The 23,937-nt window shown below is 42.7% G+C and overlaps 2 protein-coding genes across 4 annotated transcripts; both read right to left on the reverse strand.

Annotated features, from left to right (window-relative positions):
* Nucleotides 1–461: 461 nt before the first annotated feature.
* Nucleotides 462–1,846, reverse strand: c1ql3b (complement component 1, q subcomponent-like 3b). The gene is made up of 2 exons (XM_076021662.1): nt 1,147–1,846; nt 462–864 (listed from the first exon to the last, which is right to left on the reverse strand). The coding sequence occupies exons 1-2, from the start codon at nt 1,765–1,767 to the stop codon at nt 685–687; spliced, it is 801 nt and encodes a 266-aa protein (XP_075877777.1). The 5' UTR covers nt 1,768–1,846; the 3' UTR covers nt 462–684.
* Nucleotides 1,847–10,902: 9,056 nt separating this feature from the next.
* On the reverse strand, nt 10,903–23,316 carry gpt (glutamic--pyruvic transaminase). Of its 3 annotated transcripts, none has more exons than XM_076021668.1 (12): nt 23,192–23,316; nt 22,432–22,618; nt 18,193–18,282; nt 17,867–17,975; nt 17,579–17,712; nt 16,724–16,967; nt 15,827–15,906; nt 15,611–15,747; nt 15,350–15,524; nt 14,675–14,830; nt 11,821–11,933; nt 10,903–11,494 (listed from the first exon to the last, which is right to left on the reverse strand). In XM_076021668.1, exons 2-12 carry the CDS (start codon nt 22,567–22,569, stop codon nt 11,404–11,406), a joined length of 1,467 nt encoding a protein of 488 aa, XP_075877783.1. In that variant the 5' UTR covers nt 22,570–22,618; nt 23,192–23,316; the 3' UTR covers nt 10,903–11,403. The 3 variants fall into 3 exon arrangements, with proteins under 3 accessions (XP_075877783.1, XP_075877782.1, XP_075877785.1); XM_076021667.1 differs by having other exon boundaries at nt 23,153–23,305; XM_076021670.1 differs by lacking the exon at nt 23,192–23,316 and having other exon boundaries at nt 22,432–22,963.
* Nucleotides 23,317–23,937: the final 621 nt, after the last annotated feature.

Raw genomic sequence — 23,937 nt, forward strand, 5'->3', positions numbered from 1 at the left:
AGATGGTGACCAGTTGCCCCAACAAGCTGTCACGCTGAATGAGAGGAATGAGTGACAGCCGTGTCGGCACGAACACCAAAAACTGGACCTTTAACGCATTTTGTCTTCCTTTTGAAGAGTTTAAGTCTCACTTTTTTTTTTTTGGTTATAATCATGCATCTCTACATTGCTCAATCAAAAAATTGCAACAACTGTCAATTATGCTCGGTGAATCCCAGTTTTTTTTCTTTAAAAAAAAAGAAAAAGGGGGGAAAAAAAGGAATAAAGCGCGCGCGCACACAGGGACGAACAACACTGTAAACAGGGTCGTGATTATGTGAGCATATGAGCGTCTAGCATCTACAGCGCCAAGAGTCACAGGCTACACCTCGGTATGTTCACCACAGCAGCTACAGGAGGGTCAACATAGCAAAACTTATTTTATTTTATTTATTTTTTTTAAAGCTACTTGGTTCACTCGGAGGGGTGCAACAGCGACACTAATCGATCTGGACAAGGACAATTCAGTACTGTACACGTTGAATTTAAAGTTACCCTGTAAATTACACGCAGTGCAAAGTGCAAAGTCTTTCCCTCCCCTTCCCTCCCTCCACGTCCCGAGCTCCGTCCCCAGTAATCCAGCTGGCACCCGAGCAGTGGAGCGAGCCGAGGAGGGGGAGCGGATCCATGACGCGGGCAGGCGCCTCAGTCAGCGTATAGCATGAAGCCGGAGAAGGTGCTGTACTTGTTGTTGTTTCCCCCGTGCGCCTTGCCGCCGTCCAGCTTGATGTAAATCTCGTCCCCGGGTTCGAGGTGCAGCACGACGCTGTTGCTGGCGTAGTCGTAGTTCTGGTCGGCGTCCTGGGCGATGGCGCTGGCTCTCACCTGGAGGGGCGAGAGGGGGTAGGGGGATCAGACGTCGAGGCGTTTAATTAAGCAATCAAGGTGGCGCGTGTTAATTAAGGCACCAGACAGCGCCACGTGGGAGCGCATCTGTCGCTCCTCATCTTCACATTTTTAGAGCCGCGCAACCAACTTCGCTCCTGTGCGTAAAAGCCGTGCGTAAAAAATAAAAGCAAGTGGGCAAGAAAACAAAGCGCTCCCATTATCATGCTTAAAAACACACAGAGGAGAGAAAGATATAATGTGTCTCACGAGAGGTCCCACCTGGTTGTTCTTGCAGAGATCAGCCCACATGCTCGTGCCGTCCCCGCCTCGCATCAGCACATGGTAAATAAAGAAGTAGATCCCCGGTATTGAGCAGGTAAATTTCCCCGTGGAAGGGTCATAGTGGTTGCCAAGGTTTGTCACCACGTCGTCGAATTTCAGCACTTCGTAGCCCTCGTGCTGCTTCTTCAGTCCTGCGTAAAAGGCGATCTTTGGCACCGTGTTGTAAGTGGCGGCGCTGATGACACCGTTGGGTCCTATGGCTCCCGGTGCCCCTCGTGGACCTGGAGATCCCGGGGGTCCCGGTAACCCTCTCCCCCCCGGGGGACCAGCAGGTCCCGGTGGCCCGGGCTCCCCTCCCGGACCTCTGGGACCCACCCTCCCGACGCGCCCGGGCTCTCCTGGAGGACCTTGGATGAACGTCGGCAGCGACTGAACGAGGCGGTTGTCTTTCATCGAGTTGGTTACCGGGGCCGTGGCCGCGGTCCCGTGAGAGTCGCACACCATTTGGCACGATCCGAGCATCTCATAGCGGCTCGTCCCGGCGGTGTTTACCATGACCGGGATCAGAACCACCAGCACCAGCACCAGCGCGACGCCACAGACACCAGTTGCAATCATCTGCGCCTTGCGGATACGCCGTGCTCTGTGGAGTGTGTGGTCTTCCAGCCTGCCTGCGGATGACAGTTTCGCCGGGGGAGGAATTTCCACAGGTCTCGCACTGTGCCGCAACGCCGAGAGATCAAGTGGTCCTTTAAATGTTGACGCGCAAAAGTAGGCATGCACAACTTTTTACGCGCCGCGGTGCAACCGATTCATCTCTGCGTTCGCGCCCGAAGAGAACCACTTCAGAGCAACGGAGATAATTAATGTTTTTTTTTTTTTTTTTTGGCAGCGTAAAGTTTCTGCCCACCGCTGTGCAACGGGAGAATTGCTATGGCACAGAGATGGCGCGATGTCCGCGGCCGTGGCTTTGGGGAGTGAGGGGAGGGGTGATGGATGGGATAGAATTCATGCGTTTCTTCTGGGGGAGAAAATGAGATGAAAAAAAAAACACACACACACCATACAAACAAGTGATGCAACTTTGAAGCTCTGAAACGTGACCACGCATTTGTTCAGCAGCCCTCTCAACGCTATTGCTTTCTGTATTGATGGCTGACGTTCCACCCCGCGCCAGAACTTAACCACTCTGATTTAAAGGTCTAATGCATAATTAGACCCCGTTCGAGACTTAAAAAAGAGACAAGAAATGGGCTCCTCTCCTTTGGCACCTGGTCACACCCCACTGGCTCCCATGTCCAATTCATCATTTGGGGGGAAATCTATAGAACCACTGAAAGAAAGCTGGCAGTGAACGATGACTTAACACAAATATTCTGATGAAACTACTAAATGTTGAAGAATTGCAGATAGGTGAGATCACCTGACTTCACCCAATCAGCCAGTGAGCGTATAAAGAAATAAAACATTGGACACACACACATAATTTGACTAACTTCCGTGATATTTGAGTGATGAAGGACTAACACTTTGTGAGGAGGGGCAGATGATGATGTGCTCATGAATGCAGAAGCCATTACTGTGACAGTGACACCCCGGTACCACTGATGCAGAGATAAATGGGCAGGCAGGAAAAACAATGAGAGCATTGGGACAGAGGGCGGCTTTGATTGCAGCCTGGTGTTCGCAAACAAACTCTTCATCATGGAACTGCAATCTGAAGGAAGTGGATTTAAGGACGCGCCTTTGGAATGTGAATTTAAAGGACTAAAATGAACAAATCACATATGAACTCCACAATGTAAAAGATGTATTTTTGTCCAGTGGGAAGTCATGCAAAAACTGAAAACTAACTAATTTTCAGATTTTCAAGACCTCTAACATCTTTCCCAACCAAATACAATATTCATGCTATAGAGTTAGCAGGTACCGCCTCCCATGTTAGGGTCCTTTTAAGTAACATTTAGAAGGTAAAATAAAAATTGAAGTATTGAAGAAAACATTGAAATGGCAAAATAAGGAAATCAAGAAAGTCTGGATTTTGTTACCCCTCTCTCCTCCTGCATCTCCTGCATTTCCTACCCCAGGGAAATGGGTGCAGTGTCTGACTCACTGCATTTTCCTCCACAAATACAAAAGGCTGGTCTTTCATTTCAGCATAAAAATATTTTTTAATCAGATTCAACACAAAAAAAAACGTGACAATGTATTTTGGATGCAAGTGCACCAGGCAGAGGTCAGTGACGGTATCCTCCTCACCCATCTTCCTCTCGCCATGTAAAATGCAAAAGCTGTAGGCTGCAAAAGTAAGCCTCTAATGTTGGATTAATCATGCTGCACATGAATTTCCTAGAAGCACTTTACTATGTGCCCTATTACTACAGAACTCTACCTGAAACTGTATAACTTTTCATACAGTTTTATCACTCATAACCTTTTGACCTGCCTGCAGTGCTAATGGGTGTGATGTCAGCATATCAAGTGTTACTGGGAAATCAAAAGTGCTTAAAAAGACAAAAACACCAATTGTGTTATATCTTCCGGATGTTTCCTTGTTTGCTTGACACATCCCATTATTCGCTTCTTTTATATCACACACTTGACCTTTTTTTTTCTTTTTTTTAGATGTTATTTACTACCGTTGAAGCATGTAAAGATAGGAAAATAACCTCAACAAAGTCATGTGTCTGGTATAAAAGAAGCAAATAGTCGTATATATTTTATGAAGACACAATAAACCTCATTCAGTTAGTTTGCTCGCTGTTCAACCATTTGTTTTTTCTGTTTTGCAAGAGAAAAGGTAGATGCAATCACTGTCTTAATGTACAAGTTAAAAGAAAAATCTCATACATTATTTTTTGCATTACCACCTATTTCAATATCATTTATTTTATTTGTGCGTCGTTATGTGTCTGAGAGCTAAAATACATTATCGCTGTCAACTAAATGGCCACACATTTTCTGTGGGATGGGTGCAAAGTGAGAAATAGAATAGTATGCAATGGAATTATGTACAAAGACACACACGCACACTTTCTCTCCCTCACTTGCACACGCACACACTGAAACACAGTGGGACATACTGTGGCTGCTATGAGTCAGTGAGCACTTGTTAGTGGTCAGACTCTTTCCCTCCAGTTGGCACGAGCCTCTGGTGACTCAAGGAGACTTGTCGACCGGCAGCCAGAGTGAACAGCAGTGTCAAAATCCACCAAAAGCTGCGAGGACGACACACAACCTGTCTTAGAGAGGCTCACACCGCTTGAACCCGAGTGAATGGTTTTCATTTCACTATACAAAGGCACAATAAAGGTGACATAACAAAAAAAAAAGAAGCAAAAAAACAACCACCACGAGCAAACGTGTCCGTTGCTGACGTTAATCACTCTGTTTGGGGGCTGTTAGCCTCTCAGCTCACCTCCGCTGATGAAGTGAAAGAATCGTCTGGTGCCGGAGAATCCTGACAGGTTGTTTTGAGTCTCGACTCCCGAGTTCATTTACAACCAGTCTCGGGCGGGAGTCCTGTGGGAGCCTGATGATTTTTGACATCCGGACAAGCAGATGTTCAGAGGACATGAATAAAACATATGGCCCATCTGACCACAGACTGGAGGCTTTGCAAAGTGTCTAATGAAATATGAGGCGTGATTTCGATGCGCCAAAAAAAGGAGGGAGAAAAAAAAAATCCTTTTTGTCAGATATCTGTGATGCAGCATTAAATATGTATGACATTTGCGTAGCCTGACCTGAGTGGCTAAGCAGGATCCTGTTGTGGTTATGGCAATCAAAGTGGAGACAGGTTTGTCAAAGAATCTCTGCGGTGAATGAGGTGGAAAGTGAATGGGCCGCTCATTACCCGCCAGGAATATCAACAAAAATATTATGTGACCGCTGACAGCCAAGTGTTTACCCACTGATAAAAAACACCATGTGGGCCAGGTGGCAGTAAGATACACGGCCCTCGCTACTTTTTTCGCACCTTCTGCTCTTTCAGAAATTGACCGTTTATTTTTCGTTCTTGCAGCGGAGGGGGGAAAATGTAAATAAATAAATAAATAAATAGATAAAAAGGCTGGGCTCCACAGGGCTGTCAGCAGGAGGATGGAAGGGTGGGGGAGAGCGTTACCACACCACCCACTCAAAGCTGGTCCTGTACTGTATTTAAGACGGCGAAGCAATCACAGGAGTACCGTCATTCACAGCAAAATTATGTTTGATTCTTGTTGTTTGCTTTCATGCTGAGAAAAGAATATTAAGCCCTTTTGTGTGCTCCTTTTGTGTAACACACAGCATTCAAGTTTGATTTGTGAGGGGGTTTACACACACACACACGCGCGCGCGCACACACACACACACACACACACACACACACAGAATGAGAGGGAAGATGAAATTTGACTCAGATTATGGTGAAAGCACTAACTTGTGAAAAACAAGCACAAAAAACAAACAGAGGTCTCAGATAGTGCAAGAAACGCAAATAAAACATAGTTTTGGCTACTGATATTTTAGTGCCTCCTAAAGGAAATAGTGTGAACTTCATTGGAACAGGCTTGAATAATAATAATAATGATAATAATAATAATAATAATAATAATAATAATAATAATAATAATAATAATAATAATACTCACAAAGCTTAAAAAATGTTCTTTTGGAGTATACTTGTGTATTGGATATTTGTAATATCTGTAGTTGGAAATTATATATATGAATATGTATATATGTATATTTATACACACACACACACACACACACACACATATATGTGTACATATATTTATAAGTTGACGTTTTTTTTATAATTTGTTTATTTAGAAATGGGGCTTGACGCAAGTTCTGCACCATCACATTAATGCATTACGCCATCATGTCCTTATCATCCAGCATTTTATTTGATTTGGTGCTACACAGACTTGCAACCCACTTACTCATCTAATTATATTGTGAAAGAAAAACTTGAACAGCGTCTGGCTGGGAGAACATGGTAAAGCCCTCATGTTGTTGTTGAGGGAAAGCAGTTGCCATGCAGGTGCTTCCAGGGTTACTAACATGGAAGGCTGTCTCTTTCTCAATAAAATGCCACATGATGGCTCTTACGGCAGAGGACATGTACATATTTGACCATTCATTTACAATTGTAAGCTATACTTTTCAATGAAATGTGTTGCAGTAATCGGTTACCAAACAATGTTCTAGTTGAAGCCAACAGTGGTACATATGTCTTATGTAACTGGTTTCTACTCAAACTTGTTACATCACTGACACTACTTAAATGCCCAAAAGCACCAGCGGTGTGTAATAGGAAGTGTTAGACGGCATAGACGGTGTTACATGCATTATCATGAGAACAGAATTAACTTCCAAGGTGACACATATGTGATGTATGCTTGCTATGTAACATTTTTTTTCTCCCTCTGGAGCATCTGACCCAACCACTTCGAAGGAGCTTTTCTAGCATCCAGGGATGAAACCCAGATCTTCATCGGTGCCTGTGAACTCAGGACGGGCTTGCAGAGAATTGACAGTGGTGACCAGTAGACCATGGCTCATTTCAGCCTGATGCACAATGATGCAATTACTTATATTTTGTCAAACGACTTGTGATGGAGGATCAGATATTTTCATTTTCACTCTCTTTCTATGAATTTATTATGATAGTACAAACATGATTATAAGTGGATTCTACAACATTTGAATATTTGGAAAGTGTTTGTTAAAGTAAATGACAAAATTATTCTTGCGTGTGTATGTGTGTGTGTGAGAGAGAGAAAGGGAGATTGTCTGTGTGTGTGTGTTTGTGTTTACGATATTTCCTCTTGATCACTTCAGCTAAAATTAAGCAAATGTCCTATTTGTGTAACATTCTCTCAGTTTAATGCTCTCGTCTTCATTCCAAGTGTGTTCTGATGGCGCCAATACACAGTGCACCCTGGAATACCAGATTACAACAGAGGATTAAAACAAAACCAAATCCCTCGTGCCGCAACCAAAACATACAAAAAAAAAAAATTAAGTGGATTGATTTTCATCGAGATGTCAATCGATACACCGTTTCGCTTATGGCATCAGAGGGTGGAGTGTCACATTTTCTGCCGATGAGATTGAGCGTCAGCGAGAGGCTTAGTGGCAAACACAATCGAGGAGTGTAAACACAGCGAGGGCCGTGAGAGGCCGATCAATACCTGCAGTCTGGGATTGATTAATTACCTCAAGAAAGAGACTGAGGTGTGAGGGCACAAGAGAAACCTGATCAGAACAAGATTTATCACCCCATCTCTGCATCCTCAACACCTCCCTGCCTCCCTCCCTCCCCACCTCACACTGTTGTCTCATCTTCTGCCCTTCTCCACTTACTGACCCCACTGTGTGGTGCAAGAGTTCAGCGGATACCTTGACCTCTCACAGGGGTCAGAGAGATGAGATTGGCTCGCATCACCTTTACCCACGATCCAGTAGGATGAGAATTAGATATTTAAGAAGAAATATTACATTTTTTTATGTTCATTTGAGGGCAGAAACTCCCACCGGAGCAACGTGTTGAACGTTTCACTTTTTTATTATTACCCTGTAGTAATTTTTAAGTGATGATTAAGTTGGACCTGAGGTCTTTACAGTAACCAGGGGAGAGCCCATAGATAACATTTGGACAGGGGAGGTCCTTGAAACAAAAAAAGAAAAAACATTCTGCCCATCACATCAATAGCAGACGATCCAATAGCCACAGCAACAATGTGAGGCTTTCCATTGGAGCAGCATCGTACTCATGTGTTCAACCAGACAGCCAGTCTGCCACAGCCAGTCAGTGGTAAACCATAGTAAAGCCTTTTGGTGGTGTTCATTGCTCAGTGATGTATATGGTCTCTTTTTAAGGTACTCAAAGCGCTTCACATTAAAGCCATTATTCATTCACACTGTATTTACACGCTGGTGGTAAACTACATGTGTGTCTGCAGCAGCCATGGGGAAGTCTGAAGGAAGCATGCTGGCCAGTCTGTGCCATACAGTCCCTCCAACCGCCACTGAACAATCTCTCACATTTGTATGAGGCAAGGCAGCTAAAGTGTCTTGCTCAAGGACACAATGACAGACATTAGGATTGAGCAAAGTTAAAACCATCAACTTCTCTGCTTTTAGAAACGTACACCTCAGGTAATTCAAAGTTGCCAAAACAAAAACAAACAAAAAAAAAGTTTTAATGCTGTGGGCCTGAAAAAAGGTAAAGGAATAAATGACAACATAAACTGTTATGTTGCGTATGTTGTATGTGTTGGCAGGGAAAGAAGGCAACTCATGGCAGTACAATGCTTCATTTCATGTTGGTTTTGACACATATCATTGATTTTCTTATTGTCCCCTAACCAGCCCACTAGACGAAATATTCTATCTCAAGTGTGTGGAATGAGTTGGAATAAATTTGATTTCAATGATGTAAACAACAACAAAAAAGAATAGACAGTGATCACGGCCCAGATCACACTCACATTTTCCCCAATGCCCATTGAGCCAGTTAGCAAATGCTTGAGGCTGAATATTGGTGTCAGAGGTGACACTAGAAATGTGTATCCGCCTGTGGCGACCTGTTATGTGCTGCTGCATTTAACTAATCTTGTGGCAAAGCCAATGGGGAGTAAAGTGAAAAGGTCTTTCCACAGAGAAAAGCATTCAGTACCGCTCTTTCTCCTCTGCTAATATGAAAACGCAGTGCAGCAAGATAACTCGGTCAGATGGAGTTGATTCACAGTGAGAATTTGACATTGCAGAGGATGACAGACAGGATTCATCAATAATCAGTTTGTTCGTTTGTTAGTTAGTTAGTTCTCTTGCACCTTGCACGACAGGTCTGACTCAGAGAGCTGAGGAGGTTTTTAGGGCAGGAACAAGGTTACAGTATTGTTTGAGGGGGACTGGGATCATTTACAGGGAGAATTTTGATACTCGCTGAAGTCCACATGCAGACTACTGTATTCTTCATTTGTTTATATATTTCCTTTCTTTAGTGGATATATTAAATGAGGCAATTTGATTCAAACACCACCAAGGCCAAAACCAAGGTTAAAGTGACAGTGGCCGTTTAATCAAACATCAACTAACGCACCCCATGCAGCTCTCACACCTGCTGTTTGAAGCTCAGGCAGTATAGAGGACTCTGTTCTTCATTGCCTTTAAATACAACAAGCCAATACGGTGTTGTAGTTTTCATCCATTTCCACAATATATTGATGGGAACCAGTTTAGGTATAAATCACATTAGTCAGAAGATAAATTGCCCAAAGCCTTGAGTGAGAGACTTTGTGACATTTTCTGCGTAATCACCTTTCATCTCCTCACTAAATGCCGGCCAAATTCAAAAGTGGGTGAAGCCAAAAAGACAGCAACAGTCACCACTGTCCACACACCCAGAATGATAAACACAGTATAATTGTGAATCCGAAAAATGCTTATCATTCTCAGTAAGGCTCTGGTCAGCCGTTTGAATCTCCTCACATGAGACTGCACACAGCGAGGGGAAAGAGAGCGCTCAGGACAGAATCGCCAAATGACATCCCTGCTGTCTGATGCATGACTGTCTCTCCGTCTTCCAGCAGCCTCAACTCAACTAATGATAACCTTTGACTCCCAAAAGATGTCAGGAGATGAGACGAGGGGAAAAAAACCCAATTAATTTGGGGTGAAGAGGACTGGAACGTGCAAGCGCGTCACGCTGCTGGAGTGAATGGTGAAGAGCACCAGGAAAGACAAGGCTCGGTATAATTAGGATTCAGGAAGCTCATTGTCAAAGATAATTAAAGCTGACAGCCACTGTGGAGTAGAGAGGGAAAAGGAGCAGAAAACATCTTCAAACTACACGCTCTTCCTTGAACACACTTCACTCCCGGGATCACGGCGCTGTGCGCGCGCGCGCACGCTCACGCAGGGCCATCCATCACGCCAGCTTGTTCACAAGCTGCATACTCGGCAATAAATCTGATGAGCGATAAATGCAGACAATAAAAGGCAGTCATGGTGACAAGGCATGCATCCACAGTAGCCTGCAATCAACCTGAAAAACGTCATTATGAGACGGTGGCACTTTGGCATTTTGCAGACAAGTGATCATCTGTGGAAGTGACAGTGACAGGGCACTCTGATCTCCCGTCTGCCTCAGTGAAATGAACGGCTGGTTACTGGTTTGAATATTTCTATCTGCATTACACTGCAGGTTCCAGTCTAGGATTTGTGCTGGGAGGGATGCCGAACACAGCTTGTTCTGCTGCCCTCAAGTGGCAACAACAAAATAGGAAAAACAGCACATTTGTTTTTTGATTTTGGTTTGGAAAACTGATTGAACTGATTCAATTTGGTGAATATATTAGAAAGTTGTATAACAGCAGGAATAATTTTATTTAAAAAAATATGAGGCAACTTGGTGATTACAAACATTTTTTTTTTTTTACAATTTGACTTTCTAGCTTTGTTGCTTCGTTTTTGTTTTTTTTTTTAAGTTTTCATGCCAACATATGTCTTTATTACGTGTCAGTATAATAATTATGCCACTAAATTTTAATTTTGATTTGCTGTCATCCTTACTTATAATACATTTCCCACAGCTTTGTATATCACTGACAAAAGAAAACAATTAAATACATATTTTTACTAGTATGTGTTTGTTAGAGTTTACATTCTATATTTCATTGCTGTTGCCAATAAGTCAAATTTAAGAAATGATTGGCGCCATAATGGTGTGGCTGCTATAAAAATAATGAGACACAATTTAGACTGGGACTCTTCAGTTTATTTTGATAAAACAAAGTATTTTCTGAATTAACATTTCATTGGGACGCCTCCCTTCAGGCCCTGCTGATAGAGTTTTCAGGGAAAGTTTTTAGATACAGTATCATCCACAACATTACGCATGCACACACACGCGCGCGCGCGCACACACACACACACACACACACACACACACACACACACACACACCACACACAATTACAGATTTAATAATTATAACTGAGAAATGTCTGGTAAATGATATCTTCATATTCACTTCTTTTTCCTTTTTCTGTCAGCAATCAGCACCTTTTTTACAGTGTAATATTCTGTTAAAGGGACGCGTGTAGAGCCGACGGTGTGTCATCACAGAGACCTCCACAGCTGCAACAGGAAAAAAAAAGGCACTTGCGTTGATGGTAGATCAGTTATGATTGGCTGATGTTGATGATTGAATGGTTTGGGGCTCCTCCAAAATAAGGGCAGTACAAGGTGGAACACTTAAGAATACTGCTTGGTAAATTTTTCGTGGAACTCTTTGACTTTATCCAGCAGGATCTTAAGCTTGTCTCTCGGGGGGAGGATGGTCATCCTGGGAGGCACAGTGGAGGGAAGATGTGATGTAAGTTGATGTAACAACAAGGATGGTTGGGAGTTAAAGGAAATAACTCAGTAACATTACTTGGAACACTTAATTATCAATCTGTGTGACATTATAAAACAGTAACTGACATTACAAAATTCCAGTACAGGAAAGACCTCAGACTGAAAAAAAACCCTAATCTTTCTGGAATATAAGACCAAGTACATTGCACTACTAAACTACACTTTTTATATCAATAATAATAAATGAAGAGTCACTGTGTTACTGCTGTCAACTAATTGAGACGTTGCACCTATTATATTAAGAAATCATACCTGAAGTGGTAGGTTCCATCCCTCTGGCCAAAGCCACTTCCAGGTACAAGGCAGATCCCAGTCTCCTCCAGCATCTTCATGCAGTAGAACATGTCTGGCTGCTGACCCTTGTCCTAACAGGGAAGAGAGGGAAACGATATAGCTTCATCCTGTGATTAATATACTGGCGTAATGGGACCACTTCAAATGGCAGCACAGGAAATAGGAAATAGGATTGATAAAGACTTCCAAGTTGTCCATGATGGCACATGCTTCAGAATAAAAGCAAAGTGTGTGCACTATGTTGCGAATTCTTCCTCAATGATTTTCATGTTTTCCTTTTTTTAAACTACCGTCCTGGTTTTAAAGGTTTCAGCTTGTGCACAGCTGTTTCATTTGAGCAGTTGTCCAGGGTATGAAAAGGTTTTGGCATTGTTTTCTTATGTGCTTTACCTTTAATTTGATAGAGAATCAAAGAGTGAAGTAGATGGACGAGGTCACCATAGTGGAAGACATTCTGTATAGTCAATATGAAGACAGCAGTTACCAGGACCTGGCCAACATCCCGTTGCCGTCATTTTACCATTGTGGTATTTGGCAGGAGTTGAAAGCTGGACTACCAGCAGAGCAGGAGCAGCGAGCAATAACTGCCAGAGCTTTTGTAATGGTATTTTAACAAGCTGGCACCTTGTTTTGGGAGAAAGCAAAGGTTTCAGACCAACTTGCAATTACGTTAATCATCAACCTTTTTCGATAAATTCAGTCAGAGATTACCTAGCTACCTAGCTGTCCGTGTCAATGGCTGTTTGAATAGCATTTTCTGTTGTATGTATATATATACATATGTATATATATATATATATATATATATATATATATATATATATATATATATATATATATATATATATATATATATATATATATATATATATATATATATACATATATATATATATATATATATATATATATATATACATATATATATATATATATACATGGCTGTGCAACACCATAAAATTTGGTATTGAACCATTAATTCAGTTAAAAACACAATCAGTGTGCCTGATTGTGATACCAACACTTCAGATAGCAGCAACATCACCTCCAGTTAAAATGTTATCAGTTCATTCATCATCACAGATGTTGTTCGTTTTGGTTTGGTTTGTCTGTGTTATTATCTATCTATCTATCTATCTATCTATCTATCTATCTATCTATCTATCTATCTATCATAACATAGCAACTCCAGCTAAATTCAAAGCTATCAGCCAATAACTATTAGTGTCACTTTTGTAGTTAATTCCATTTCCTGGAAATGGATTAAGTAGCCGTACACTGGGTGAAGGGGATGTTCTGTGACTGAATAAATTGAAATCGTGCCTCGAGTCAATGAGCCTCTTGAATGTTCAAACAATTTGTCTTGTTAAGTTCCTGTTCTGCACATGCATTCTGTATTGTCTTGTTTTTTTCCACAACCATATTTAGTGTTCAGTAATTTGACTATTTCGTTTTTGTCAACATTGACTGCAGAGCCCGAAGCAGCAACCTGGAAATTTAACCGGTTTAAGGACCTTATGAGCTCCACAGCTGGCACTGGTCATAAGCCACACTCATAGGCCCAAGTTGCCTTTTAAAGTCCATCTGTATTTTCTTTTTTCATGTTTCACTTATTCATATGAATGAAGATAAAGTCTAATGGCATTGAAGTGCACTTTCATATTACCACAAGCAAATAAGGCTTCCTCTACGAGCCTGCAAAAGTGATGGACGGCCTCGCACTAATTAGCCGACAAAGACGGAGAGATACAGAATTGTACAGAATGTGACGTGTTATTGATACATGATAAATATATCTGCAAGAACAGTCTGTATATTTCTGTTATAATCCGAACAACACTTAAAATTAAATTGAATGACTGTATTTATGTATATTGATTTTGCTGTTGATGTTAAGATTTTTCACACTGTATTTTGTGAAAAAAATAGTAATGGAGGTAGAGATAGTTGTCATTAACCTTTTGACAAAATTACCTCTTCAATTGTGCTTGAATCAGGTGCTTTGCAACACCAGGACGAGCAACACTGGCTTAGATATTATAAATGATGCATCTCCTACTACTCCAACTAATACTACTCTAAAGACACTTTGGGTAACTGTATTTTATTCTAAGTATGAGTTATCAAAGTAGTCATAAAAATGAACAACATAAAACTGAATTGGAACTAAATATCAGTTACTGCATTAACCATTCAAAGGCGCACGCAAACAATTTTATATATGTTCAACGTAGGTAACTGGGTAAATTGAAAAGGGCCACGCTGGAAACAATGCAGCTATGAAAAAAACAAAAACAACAACATGGCCCAAAAAATCAAAGCCACAGTGCGAGTGTGTGATCAAGATGGCGAGCAGGGCCGGTTGGATGGATGAGGTGCCAGCAGGGTAAGCTTCACTCTGACCTTATCCTCTGTACGGCTAATCAGATTCTCGGCCCGGCTCATCCGCCCTCACTGAAATTCCGACGGAGCGGTCAACCGCGCAGTGGAATAGAAAGCACAAGCCATTGGAAATCATTTGTTCCACTCAGCAAATGGGGAGGTGGACACACAGCAAGTTGAACCTTGTTAAACAGTTGCACCGGCAGAGATCAGAGCATTAGTTGTGTATTTAATGTTTGCTCGACGCAACATCCCTGAGAGCTCCTGCAAAAAAACAACAACAACACACAGGTATTGCAGATTTGGTGACAGGGATTCACCAGTCTTTGATGTGTCAGGTCAACAGACATTCCATGAGGTCAAGGTTCAAAACAACTTAAATCATTTTAGGATCATCGCCATTATTCCAAGATTTTTACACAGTACTGACCGTGGCCTCTTTGACAGCCTTTTCCGGTATTGTTACGCGAGGGAAGGAGTACATGGCACCTTGCACAGGATTGCAGCTGATTCCCTCCACAGTGTTGAGAACCTGCTCTGTGAGCGTGGCCTTCTCGGCTAAGGCCTTCAAGGTGGCCGTGCGTTCCTGCCCGAGGAACAGAGGACGTGCACAAGGAGAGGAAATTAAAGGAACATGACACATAATTAGGAAACATCTGGCACAATATCTGTGATTTCTGGGATGGTTTTGTGGCAGAATAACACGGTGTCACAAAGTTGTATTGCGTTAAGAAAAATTCTGTGCAAATAGTACATTTTCTGATCCCTTTCTTTCAAAAGAAACAAAACAAAAACAAAAAGGTAGGAGCTGAGCAGTGGCTTTACTCCATGAAGAGCTCAGCGGTTCATACTGCTTAACAAAACAAGAAAAATCTTTAGAACCGCTTCTTGGAAGTAGCTACAAAGAAGGAATAATCAAAAGGGTGAACTGGCTTAATCAATAGCATACTTCCAATACCAATAGCATACAGTAAAAAGCAGTGTGTGATAATTGCGTGGGTGAATTGATAAAGTACAGTGATGCACCAAGTTTCAAGAGTATTGGAGCATTGACCGAAACTCCCACTTGAAATTAATGAGACTCATGGGACGGCTGCTGACGTACCTTGATGAAGTTGTCAAACGAGGGCTCCCCAGGCTGCGGGGGGTTCACCACCAGGTCCATGAGGGCCTGACCGGGAACAGGGGGACACAGACGGACAGACACCAACTTGGTCAGCTGGGCCTTCACCTCGTCATCCATGTTGATGATCTCCATGTAGCCTCCACGAAAGCCACACCTAGTGGAAATGCGATTTTAGGGTGTGAATGAAACACACAACAACAGCAGAAACGTACGGCGGAGACTTGCAAGCACGCCACTCACTCTCCCATGTAACATTTAGAGGTAGAGTGGAAAGACGCCAGCTCCAAAGTGCTGGAGTACTCTGGCCCCATCTCAAACAGGACCTTCTTAAAGGAGTGGAACTTGCAACCGTCAGCATACACATTATCCTGGTACACCTATAGCAGGCAAAATGAATGGACAGACACATGAGACAGGAACACAGAGCATGTGAAGATGTGAGGGGAGATGAAGCACCTCATCCGCCATGAGCAGGAGACGCTCCTTCGCTGCAAATCTGATGACATCCTCGATGCACTGTCGGCTCTGAACCTGGCCTGCAAACAAGGAGGAGACTCCATTTAAACACACAAGACGGTATAGTCACTCGCCCGGGGGTTATGTACATTTGCTGCCATCTAGTGGTGCAAGTCGTGTTTGGTTGTAGACCTTACATTATGACTTTATCAGAGAAAAAGCATTGAATGCTTCCAGTGTGTAAAATTTGGCCTGATTTATGCTTCTAATATTTGTAAAAGCCTGATATACTGCAAACAAATACATTAAGAAAAATGTATACCTGCGGTACAATACAAGTAATTTTGTTTTCCTACCCAAAGAACGGTTCTAACTTATATATAAGAATATACAAAGAGCAAGGGTCTCACTCCCAGTTAGCTGCCATCTTGTACAGCCACATTTCTAAGGAAGCTGGTGTGGACAATCAAGCCCGCCTGGGATCGCATTTCGTATTAATGGTGAACGCTTGCGTATTCAAATAAACCAATAAAGAAGAAGGTGGACGTGGTGTCCAAGTTTGCAAGCGCAGGCCATTATAGTTCACTGGAAAGCTCAGGAGAGGGAGGGTGAGTGAAAGAGCGCTGCAGTCTTAAACGTAGCCACGTGATGTCGCGGCTTCTTTTAAAAATGTCCAAATATTGCACACTCAACCTTTAACGCTATAAAGCTAGACAACAGAGGAACTTAATAGATAGAAAATTGTGTCACTGGTTAAAAAAACAAACAACTTTAAATATGGTGAAAGTCTGCATGACTATGATTTATATGTGCTTTAACTGAAAATTAAGTGCATCAGCAATGTTTTTTTTTGTTTTTTTTTCAACTTCTGAAGCTAAACCAACAGAGACTCGTCACCTGTGGGGTTCCCAGGGTTAATGATGCACAGCGCTCTGGGGCTGCAGTGGCCCCGTGCCTCATCCAAGGCCCGCTGCAGCTCGCTGATGTCCAGACTCCAGCACTTGTCTTCATTCAGATAGTAGTTGATCTGCACTGCCCCGAGTTCAGCCAGCGCGGCAGAGTAGAGAGGGTACTGCGGGATGGAGATCATGACGCCCGTGCGAGTCGCGCCTTCGCCACACACGAGCAGCTTCAGAATTGTCTGAATGCAGAGAGGACAGAGGACAGAGGAAAAATGGTGTTTGTAAGTTTTACTCAAAGCAGATAACATGTTTCATTTGAGATATAAGCTTTTTCTGTTCGACCCCACTTGAAGAGGATGAAAACTACGCAGTAATAACAAGTAAATTGGAAATATGCGTGGTAACAAGTAATATTCATTTTGAAAAACATACAGAATGCAGTTGTTAGATGAGTTAAGGAGACTAAAGTACATAAAAATAAAGATATGACATATATCCCATATATACCATATATAACAAACAATATTAAATATTTGTATGTAAATGTAAATATTTTTGCAAAGCAAGATTTAGAAAGACAGAATTATAAAACTCTAATTGTTAAATTGTCAGTGCCTATAAAATGTGATTTACTATGGATGAACTATGGATATGAACCTCATACATTTTTTTCCAAGCAAACATCAAACATCTAAACAGTCTAACTTGCAAGGAACTTACAGTGCTTTGAGTAACTTCTTTCAGACTCACAAAAGACTTTTAACATTTTAGTAGTAGAAAAACACATGCTTGATGGCAGTGAGACAGTAAGGGACACAGTGATCGTGATGGTAACGGATTAGCTTTGTACCATAATGCCATCGCTGGCCCCTGTGGTGAGGTAAATGTTGTCCGGGTCGCAGGGCACGCCGCCATCCCTTCGCTCAATGTAGCGGGCCACGTCCCGTCGCACAGAGTCGATGCCCTGGCTGGCGCTGTAGGCGCCTGAAGGAGAGTCATGTGGAGACAACATCTGTCCATCACAGCCAAATCACTCCAACTCTTTAACACACAAGGTTAAACTAGAGGTGACACACAGTGGCTTGGCTTATGCAAACCTTGCACAGGAGACCACCGCAGTCGGAACGCTACTACGCACCTATGCTATTCCCCCCACATGACTGCAGTATGTTGCGAGCTCTGCTTTTAGCATCTTCCGGAAATGAGCCATCATTCAGCAGTTCAGGGTAGGAACAGAGAGCCAGGACCTTTAAAACAAAGAGGGGTGTGGGGGATGAGGCGGGGGGGAAAAATGATATCATACATATCAGTGAGAAATCCTGTGCAGATTCCTGCGACAGGCAAAGGAAACACACGACTGGCACCAGCTGAGCTCAACTGACGAATCAGTTGCAAGGGGCTGAGAACTCATGCTGGAAGTGCTATATTTAGGTGACACTTTGGGGCAATGAGTTTGGAGCAGACCTGTCGGAAGAAGGTGATTGGCTGCTGGCCCATGGCATGTGCATCACCGATATTGGCTTTGATGACCTCAGCAAATGGTTTCTTCACTCCCTGCAGAGCAAAAAGACAAAACCGAGAGACTGAGAAATGATTGGGTGGGAGAATTTACACACTTTGCCAGTAGGATATCACGCTATTTTAGCTGCAGTATGATATTTTACATTTGACTGTCTAAAAGTGTGGAGGTTCACATAGAACACCTGCCTTTAACTTAGCACATCACACTGGACTTAAAAGCATAACTCTTCACCCCCTAAAACATGTATCTTGAACATTTACAGTGCAATAGGTGTATAGGAACTAGTATCTACAGAGGTCAAAGTTTGGGTAAATTCAAGTATGTAGAAGAGGATGAAGCCAACTCCAGAGCTTACCTGGTGGTATGATCTACAAAGATTATTGCACTAAAGTCAACTAAAAGATAGCATGTGAAGCTCATATCCAAACCAACTGACTATAAGAGAGAAACTAGAGAGACTATACAGAGAATGAATCCGTCATCATTTTATTGTTACCTTAAACAGCTGTTTAGACACTCCTTTCTGTGAATTGTTCGGAATTTTTGTTGGCTCATAAAATGTTGCAACATAAGAAAACACCAAGTTGAAACATATATATTACATCACACCTTTCCATTTACTTTCACAAAACCAAACCAGTCGACCGTGTCCTCTGTTCTGCACTGTTGTGCTGACCAGAAAAATCAAGTCATGGCACGTACAAGGTCCAAACTGAGCAAAGTCTTCTAATTAAACAGCAGTCAGCATTATATGTCACTCCACCCATCATAGAAAGGATTTCAGTTAGGACAGATAGTGACAGAAATGAGATGCTGACCAGTCAAGTGCCACTAAATTAGCTTGCCGTTAAAGACAAAAAATAGTCGTGTTGATCTTTGAAAAAGAATCTCCTAAGCAGCTGAGACCATGGACACTGGACAAACAGAGATTTGCCCACATGCTCACTTAGACAAACATGCACTCACACGCTGTTAACACCAGATGTTTGGAACAGCGAGGCACTGAGGCCACAAGTGGAACATCATGCTGACACGCAGCAGAAATCAAAGCAGCATGACTGTTTGATTCAACTGATCCAGTTCAGCCCTAATTGGTCAAAATTTAGAGGCGTCTCTGGTTCTGGACCAATAACGTCAAACCAGCAGGGTGACTGTGACCTAGAGTTCCACAGTACCGCCCACGCTAACCTCTGCTCTGAGAACCAACTGGAGAGGCCCTTTGCTTTTTGGTCCATTATAACTGATAACAACAGCGAGCCAAACAATGATGGGGTTAGGAGAGGAGGTGAAACTGTGCTCTTGTTGAACAACCCAGGATGTATTTTTACACCTCTGCATGGCAAATGTTGAAGTGATGAGGTACACTTATTTGGAGGAGCACTTTAACTTTGCACAGTTCAAGCCCAAAGTATTCAGATGTGCTATAGTTCAGCATGGATTCTGAATCAGAAAGCATTTTGGGGGATTTGATACTCTGGGGAATGAGGTGGAAAGAATCTGGCAGTGGGACGTCCTCGCAGCGGATCTCACAAAATGTCCCCCTTCATCACATCTAGCTGCTCATTAGGACAAAGACCACCACGTCATGACGGCAGATCCGCGTTGTTGTTGTTAACCAGCTCACAGTAATTTGAGTCAAAGCCTGTCTTGAAAAGGGGAACGCAGCTGCTAAACAACCACCATTATGCTGTTGTTTTTATGAGGGGAATGTCACAAACAAGGCTTGTTCTGTTCTGAAATCAAGAGCGCGGATCATCATTACAAATGAGTGAACAAGATGTCGGAAACCGGAGGAGACTATCACAATGTGCTCACGAATGTGTTCAATCTATGAACAAGAGTGTGAATACCTCTGTACCTCCCATTTCCCAAAGTAACCCAACGCTGTCCAAACTGCAGCCACAAAGGGAGGCGATTGTGAAAATAAAGAGGAATGGGCATTTAGCAAAGAGGCAGTAGTAAAAGAACAACTGAGGGCTGCAGGAGAGACAGTGGACAATTACTTTGGGTGCATTCCGTTGCTCTCACTCCTGGTGCTGTGCTGCTTTCATAAAGACTGGCAGCGGGACAGCCTGCAGTCAACGAACAAAGACTTTTGCAGGGCTTAGTGCTGGACAGAAAAGTCTCTGCGCTGCCTTGAGCTGGAAATCTGACAGAAGATCTGCTTTTAATGATACATGATACGTCCTTTTATTCAGCCAACATCAGTAACCTGAAATGACCTGCTTCTTTTGACCAACATAGCTGACAGTTATTTTACATATAGACCAACACAGTTCCATGCACAAGGAAAATGGAAAATGAAAAAAGACTGAAGGTATAATACTATTTAGTAAGTCTTGCTGTTTTAAAGCTTTTAGATTTCCCCTCACCCAAAAGTAGTGTGACTCAACCAAATTACAATACTACTATGGATCGCCAGACTATCTTTTTCTTGTTTTGGCACTGGACAATGCAATTGCTAAACCAGGTAAAGCAATAGTTTGGTATAGATAGATAGATAGATAGATAGATAGATAGATAGATAGATAGACAGATAGATAGAAAGTAAGGGTTTTTTATGTTGTTTTTTTTCTACTGAAAAATCTTATTCAAGTCCAATTAAGAGCAGGACTTTTTCCATTTGTCATTTCTAGGCCAGGTAGAAAAATGGCAGCCGCTGTGATAGAGTGCTCACTGGTCACTTTATGTAAATGGTTTAACTTAAGCAAAGAAAAACAACACTAAATGATAACTAAGACAACAATATGTGAAGATGATAAATTATAATAAACAATAACATGTATATTCCATTCAATTTTCCACAGTGGTAAATCTTGCAAAATGGACCTTTAATGACATGATGTTCCAGCGTAGCCAAAATGGGATTTCTTGAGCTTTTGGGAACACATTAACTCAAAAAACACCTGTTATGCAGTTGACCCTAAATTGCAGAGAGGGAGGGTCAGCTGCAGATAATCGGTGGTCAGAGCAAACAGAGTGTAAAAAGTGATAGCAGAGAGCCATCTGGTCATTAGATCACTTGGTGCTTTTCACCTGCGCAAGAACCTGTCTGCAAACTCATCCCTTTAGCATAGCACTCAAGAGAGTTTTTTTCATACCAGACTGCACTAGGTACACTGACAACTCAGCTGGTTGCCACATCACCCTGAACAGCAACAGGAAGAGATCAGACCAGCAGAATAACGGAAAGGGGAAGAGAAACACACCAATCACCTGAAACAGCAGATGAGCAGTCGGTTTAGGCTATGTGGACTGAAAGTGTTGCCTTAAAATGTGGGTCAGCAACTTGAGCAATGAAACACAGGGTGAGATCAGGATATGAAATGAGACGTCTCACCACAAAATGTGCAATGTAAAAGTGAAAGTTTTTATACCCAGATGAATATTTCAGATCGTTAGGTCAATAGAAGCCACGTGACATTCGAATGCAAGTTCTTCAACAGTGACAGTTAGACACACATTAACAGGACAGAAACTCTGGACTTTCAACTTTGACTAGTCATTTTTAGGGGAAACACTTAGGAACACACTATTAAGCACATAGATCACCTACAAAATGTTAGAAATTAACTTTATTTCACAAGAAATACACTGCATCTGCATACTCTGTCTAGACATAGAACAACTGAGTAGCTATGAACTGGACGCTGGACTTTGGTAAAAAGGTGTGTGAGCGATACCACACGTTTTTCCTTCGAGTGAGGGCGTCAGTATTCATACTGATAAAATAACCTGGGGCGGGACTTGTTGATCTGTTGTTTGCTGGCACTGTTCTATATTCAAAGCCAACCCAAATATAAAATCACACATAGTTGGAAAAGTTGAAAAAAAAAAAAAAAAAGGGTCAACAATTCTCGACAAAAATGACCATCAAGTTGGCTTTTTTAATTCCGTGGATTTAGACGATATAAAGTCACTTCAGTCAGTTAAATGAAAGGATTGATTTACAATGACTTTCAAAGGGATGTTGAGCAAACTGGTTGTGCAGGTCTATAGAGGTATCTTGACACTGCATCTGGCATCTGACAAGTTCAGCTCTTTGCTACGGGTTAATGACACGAATCACAGACGCACAAAATGATCATTAAAAATAAAATAAAATAAAATAAAATAAAATAAAAATAAAAATAAAATAAAATAAAAATAAACAGACCCAAAGGAGGCGAAAGCACACAGACCTGCGAGAGCTCCTTCTCCAGCTCCACGGCCCGCTGCACAATGGGGCCCCGCACCGCGTACTCCACCTTCTTCACCGTGGGGTTCATGGTGTCGATGGTCAACACCTTGGCCCGGGACGACACGCCATTCTCGCTCATTTTCTCTTTGGGGAGCCCGCGCCGCGTGGCACTGAGACTGGACAGAGCCCTGCCGGCAGAGGAGGGGGACAGAGGGGGGCATGTCAGTGTTCGGAGCCCCGCCACATCTCCGGCGCCGCGGCCAGCCCGGCTCCACAGCCGGAGGTTCCCGGGCGACAGCGTCCGCGCAGCTGACATGGTGCAGCAAAATCTCGCCGTGACTTTGAACGCGTCTGGCAGTGTGGGACCGTTCGCTTCACTTCGCTTCGCGCACACGAACACACACGAACACACACACACACGCACGCGGAGGCTCGGGAATGGGAGTTGTGTAAGTGAAGGCGCCGGCGCTCCTAAAAATACTGCCGACGCGCGCAGAACTTTGAACCGCGCAGAGATGCGGGAGTTGCGATCTGGCGTTGCATCCAGGACTTTCTCGTTTCCCTTTCACTCTTATTTTCACTGGGTGTTCCCCCCTTTTCTTTTTTTCGTGTTTTTAATTGAACGCACGCATGGCATCAGCACAACTCTCCCACCCCTTTGCGTGACTTCGTGTCTACCGTTATCCCACCCCCTCTGAGCCCCGCATCGCAGTCCTACGCACCATGAGGGTGTCAATCACACTCGGTTTGTCTTCGCTCACCGAGTCCGAACAGCTGACGTGGCTGGAGGAGGATGCGGTGTCTATGTGCGTGCGTGTGGACGGACCGCTGCTCGGAACCTTATGGCCTCCTGAGCAGCACGTCCACTGCGAAGTGTCCCATGCAATTTGGGAGGAGACTTCAAAGTGCACAATTTGGTGAACACAATAGTGATGAAGGCCCCTCCTATTCCCACCTCGAGCCTCAATCAGACGAGGAGGTCTCACGTAAATTAGATGTATCAGATTTAGCACTTCAAATACTTCAAAAAAAAAAGAAAAAGAATTTTCCTAAATGGGTGAAAAAACAAAAACAAATGAATGGAAACAGAATGATTGACTCTGCAATACAGAAATATATTTTTATTTGAGAGTAAAATCACATCAATCACATTTAAAATCATGATCTGAAATGACTACTACTTCCTGTAGGCACGTATTTATCCCACACACGTTTTCGCAGAGGTGAGAGTGGGCATGCTATTCCAGATGGCAACAGGGACAACCTTGAAGCCAGTCAAGTTAGACATAGCTGTCAATAGTTACTTGTCTCTCTGAATGCAAAACAAAGCACACAGCAGGGAGGTGTAGTGAAGCACACAGCTGGGTTTTAGTTTTCCAACTGCCAGGATGGTGTCTCTGGTCAAACAGCACCATGGCAAATGTAAAAAAAAAAGTAATGCATTGTCCAGTGGAGGTTACATTCAGAGTTTCCAAATGAGATAAAATGTCTTCTCTTTAATCCTCTA

The sequence above is a fragment of the Nelusetta ayraudi genome, unplaced genomic scaffold, assembly GCF_046127955.1.
Source record: "Nelusetta ayraudi isolate G7.1 ecotype Tasmania unplaced genomic scaffold, CSIRO-AGI_Nayr_v1 ptg000011l, whole genome shotgun sequence".
NCBI lineage: Eukaryota > Metazoa > Chordata > Actinopteri > Tetraodontiformes > Monacanthidae > Nelusetta > Nelusetta ayraudi.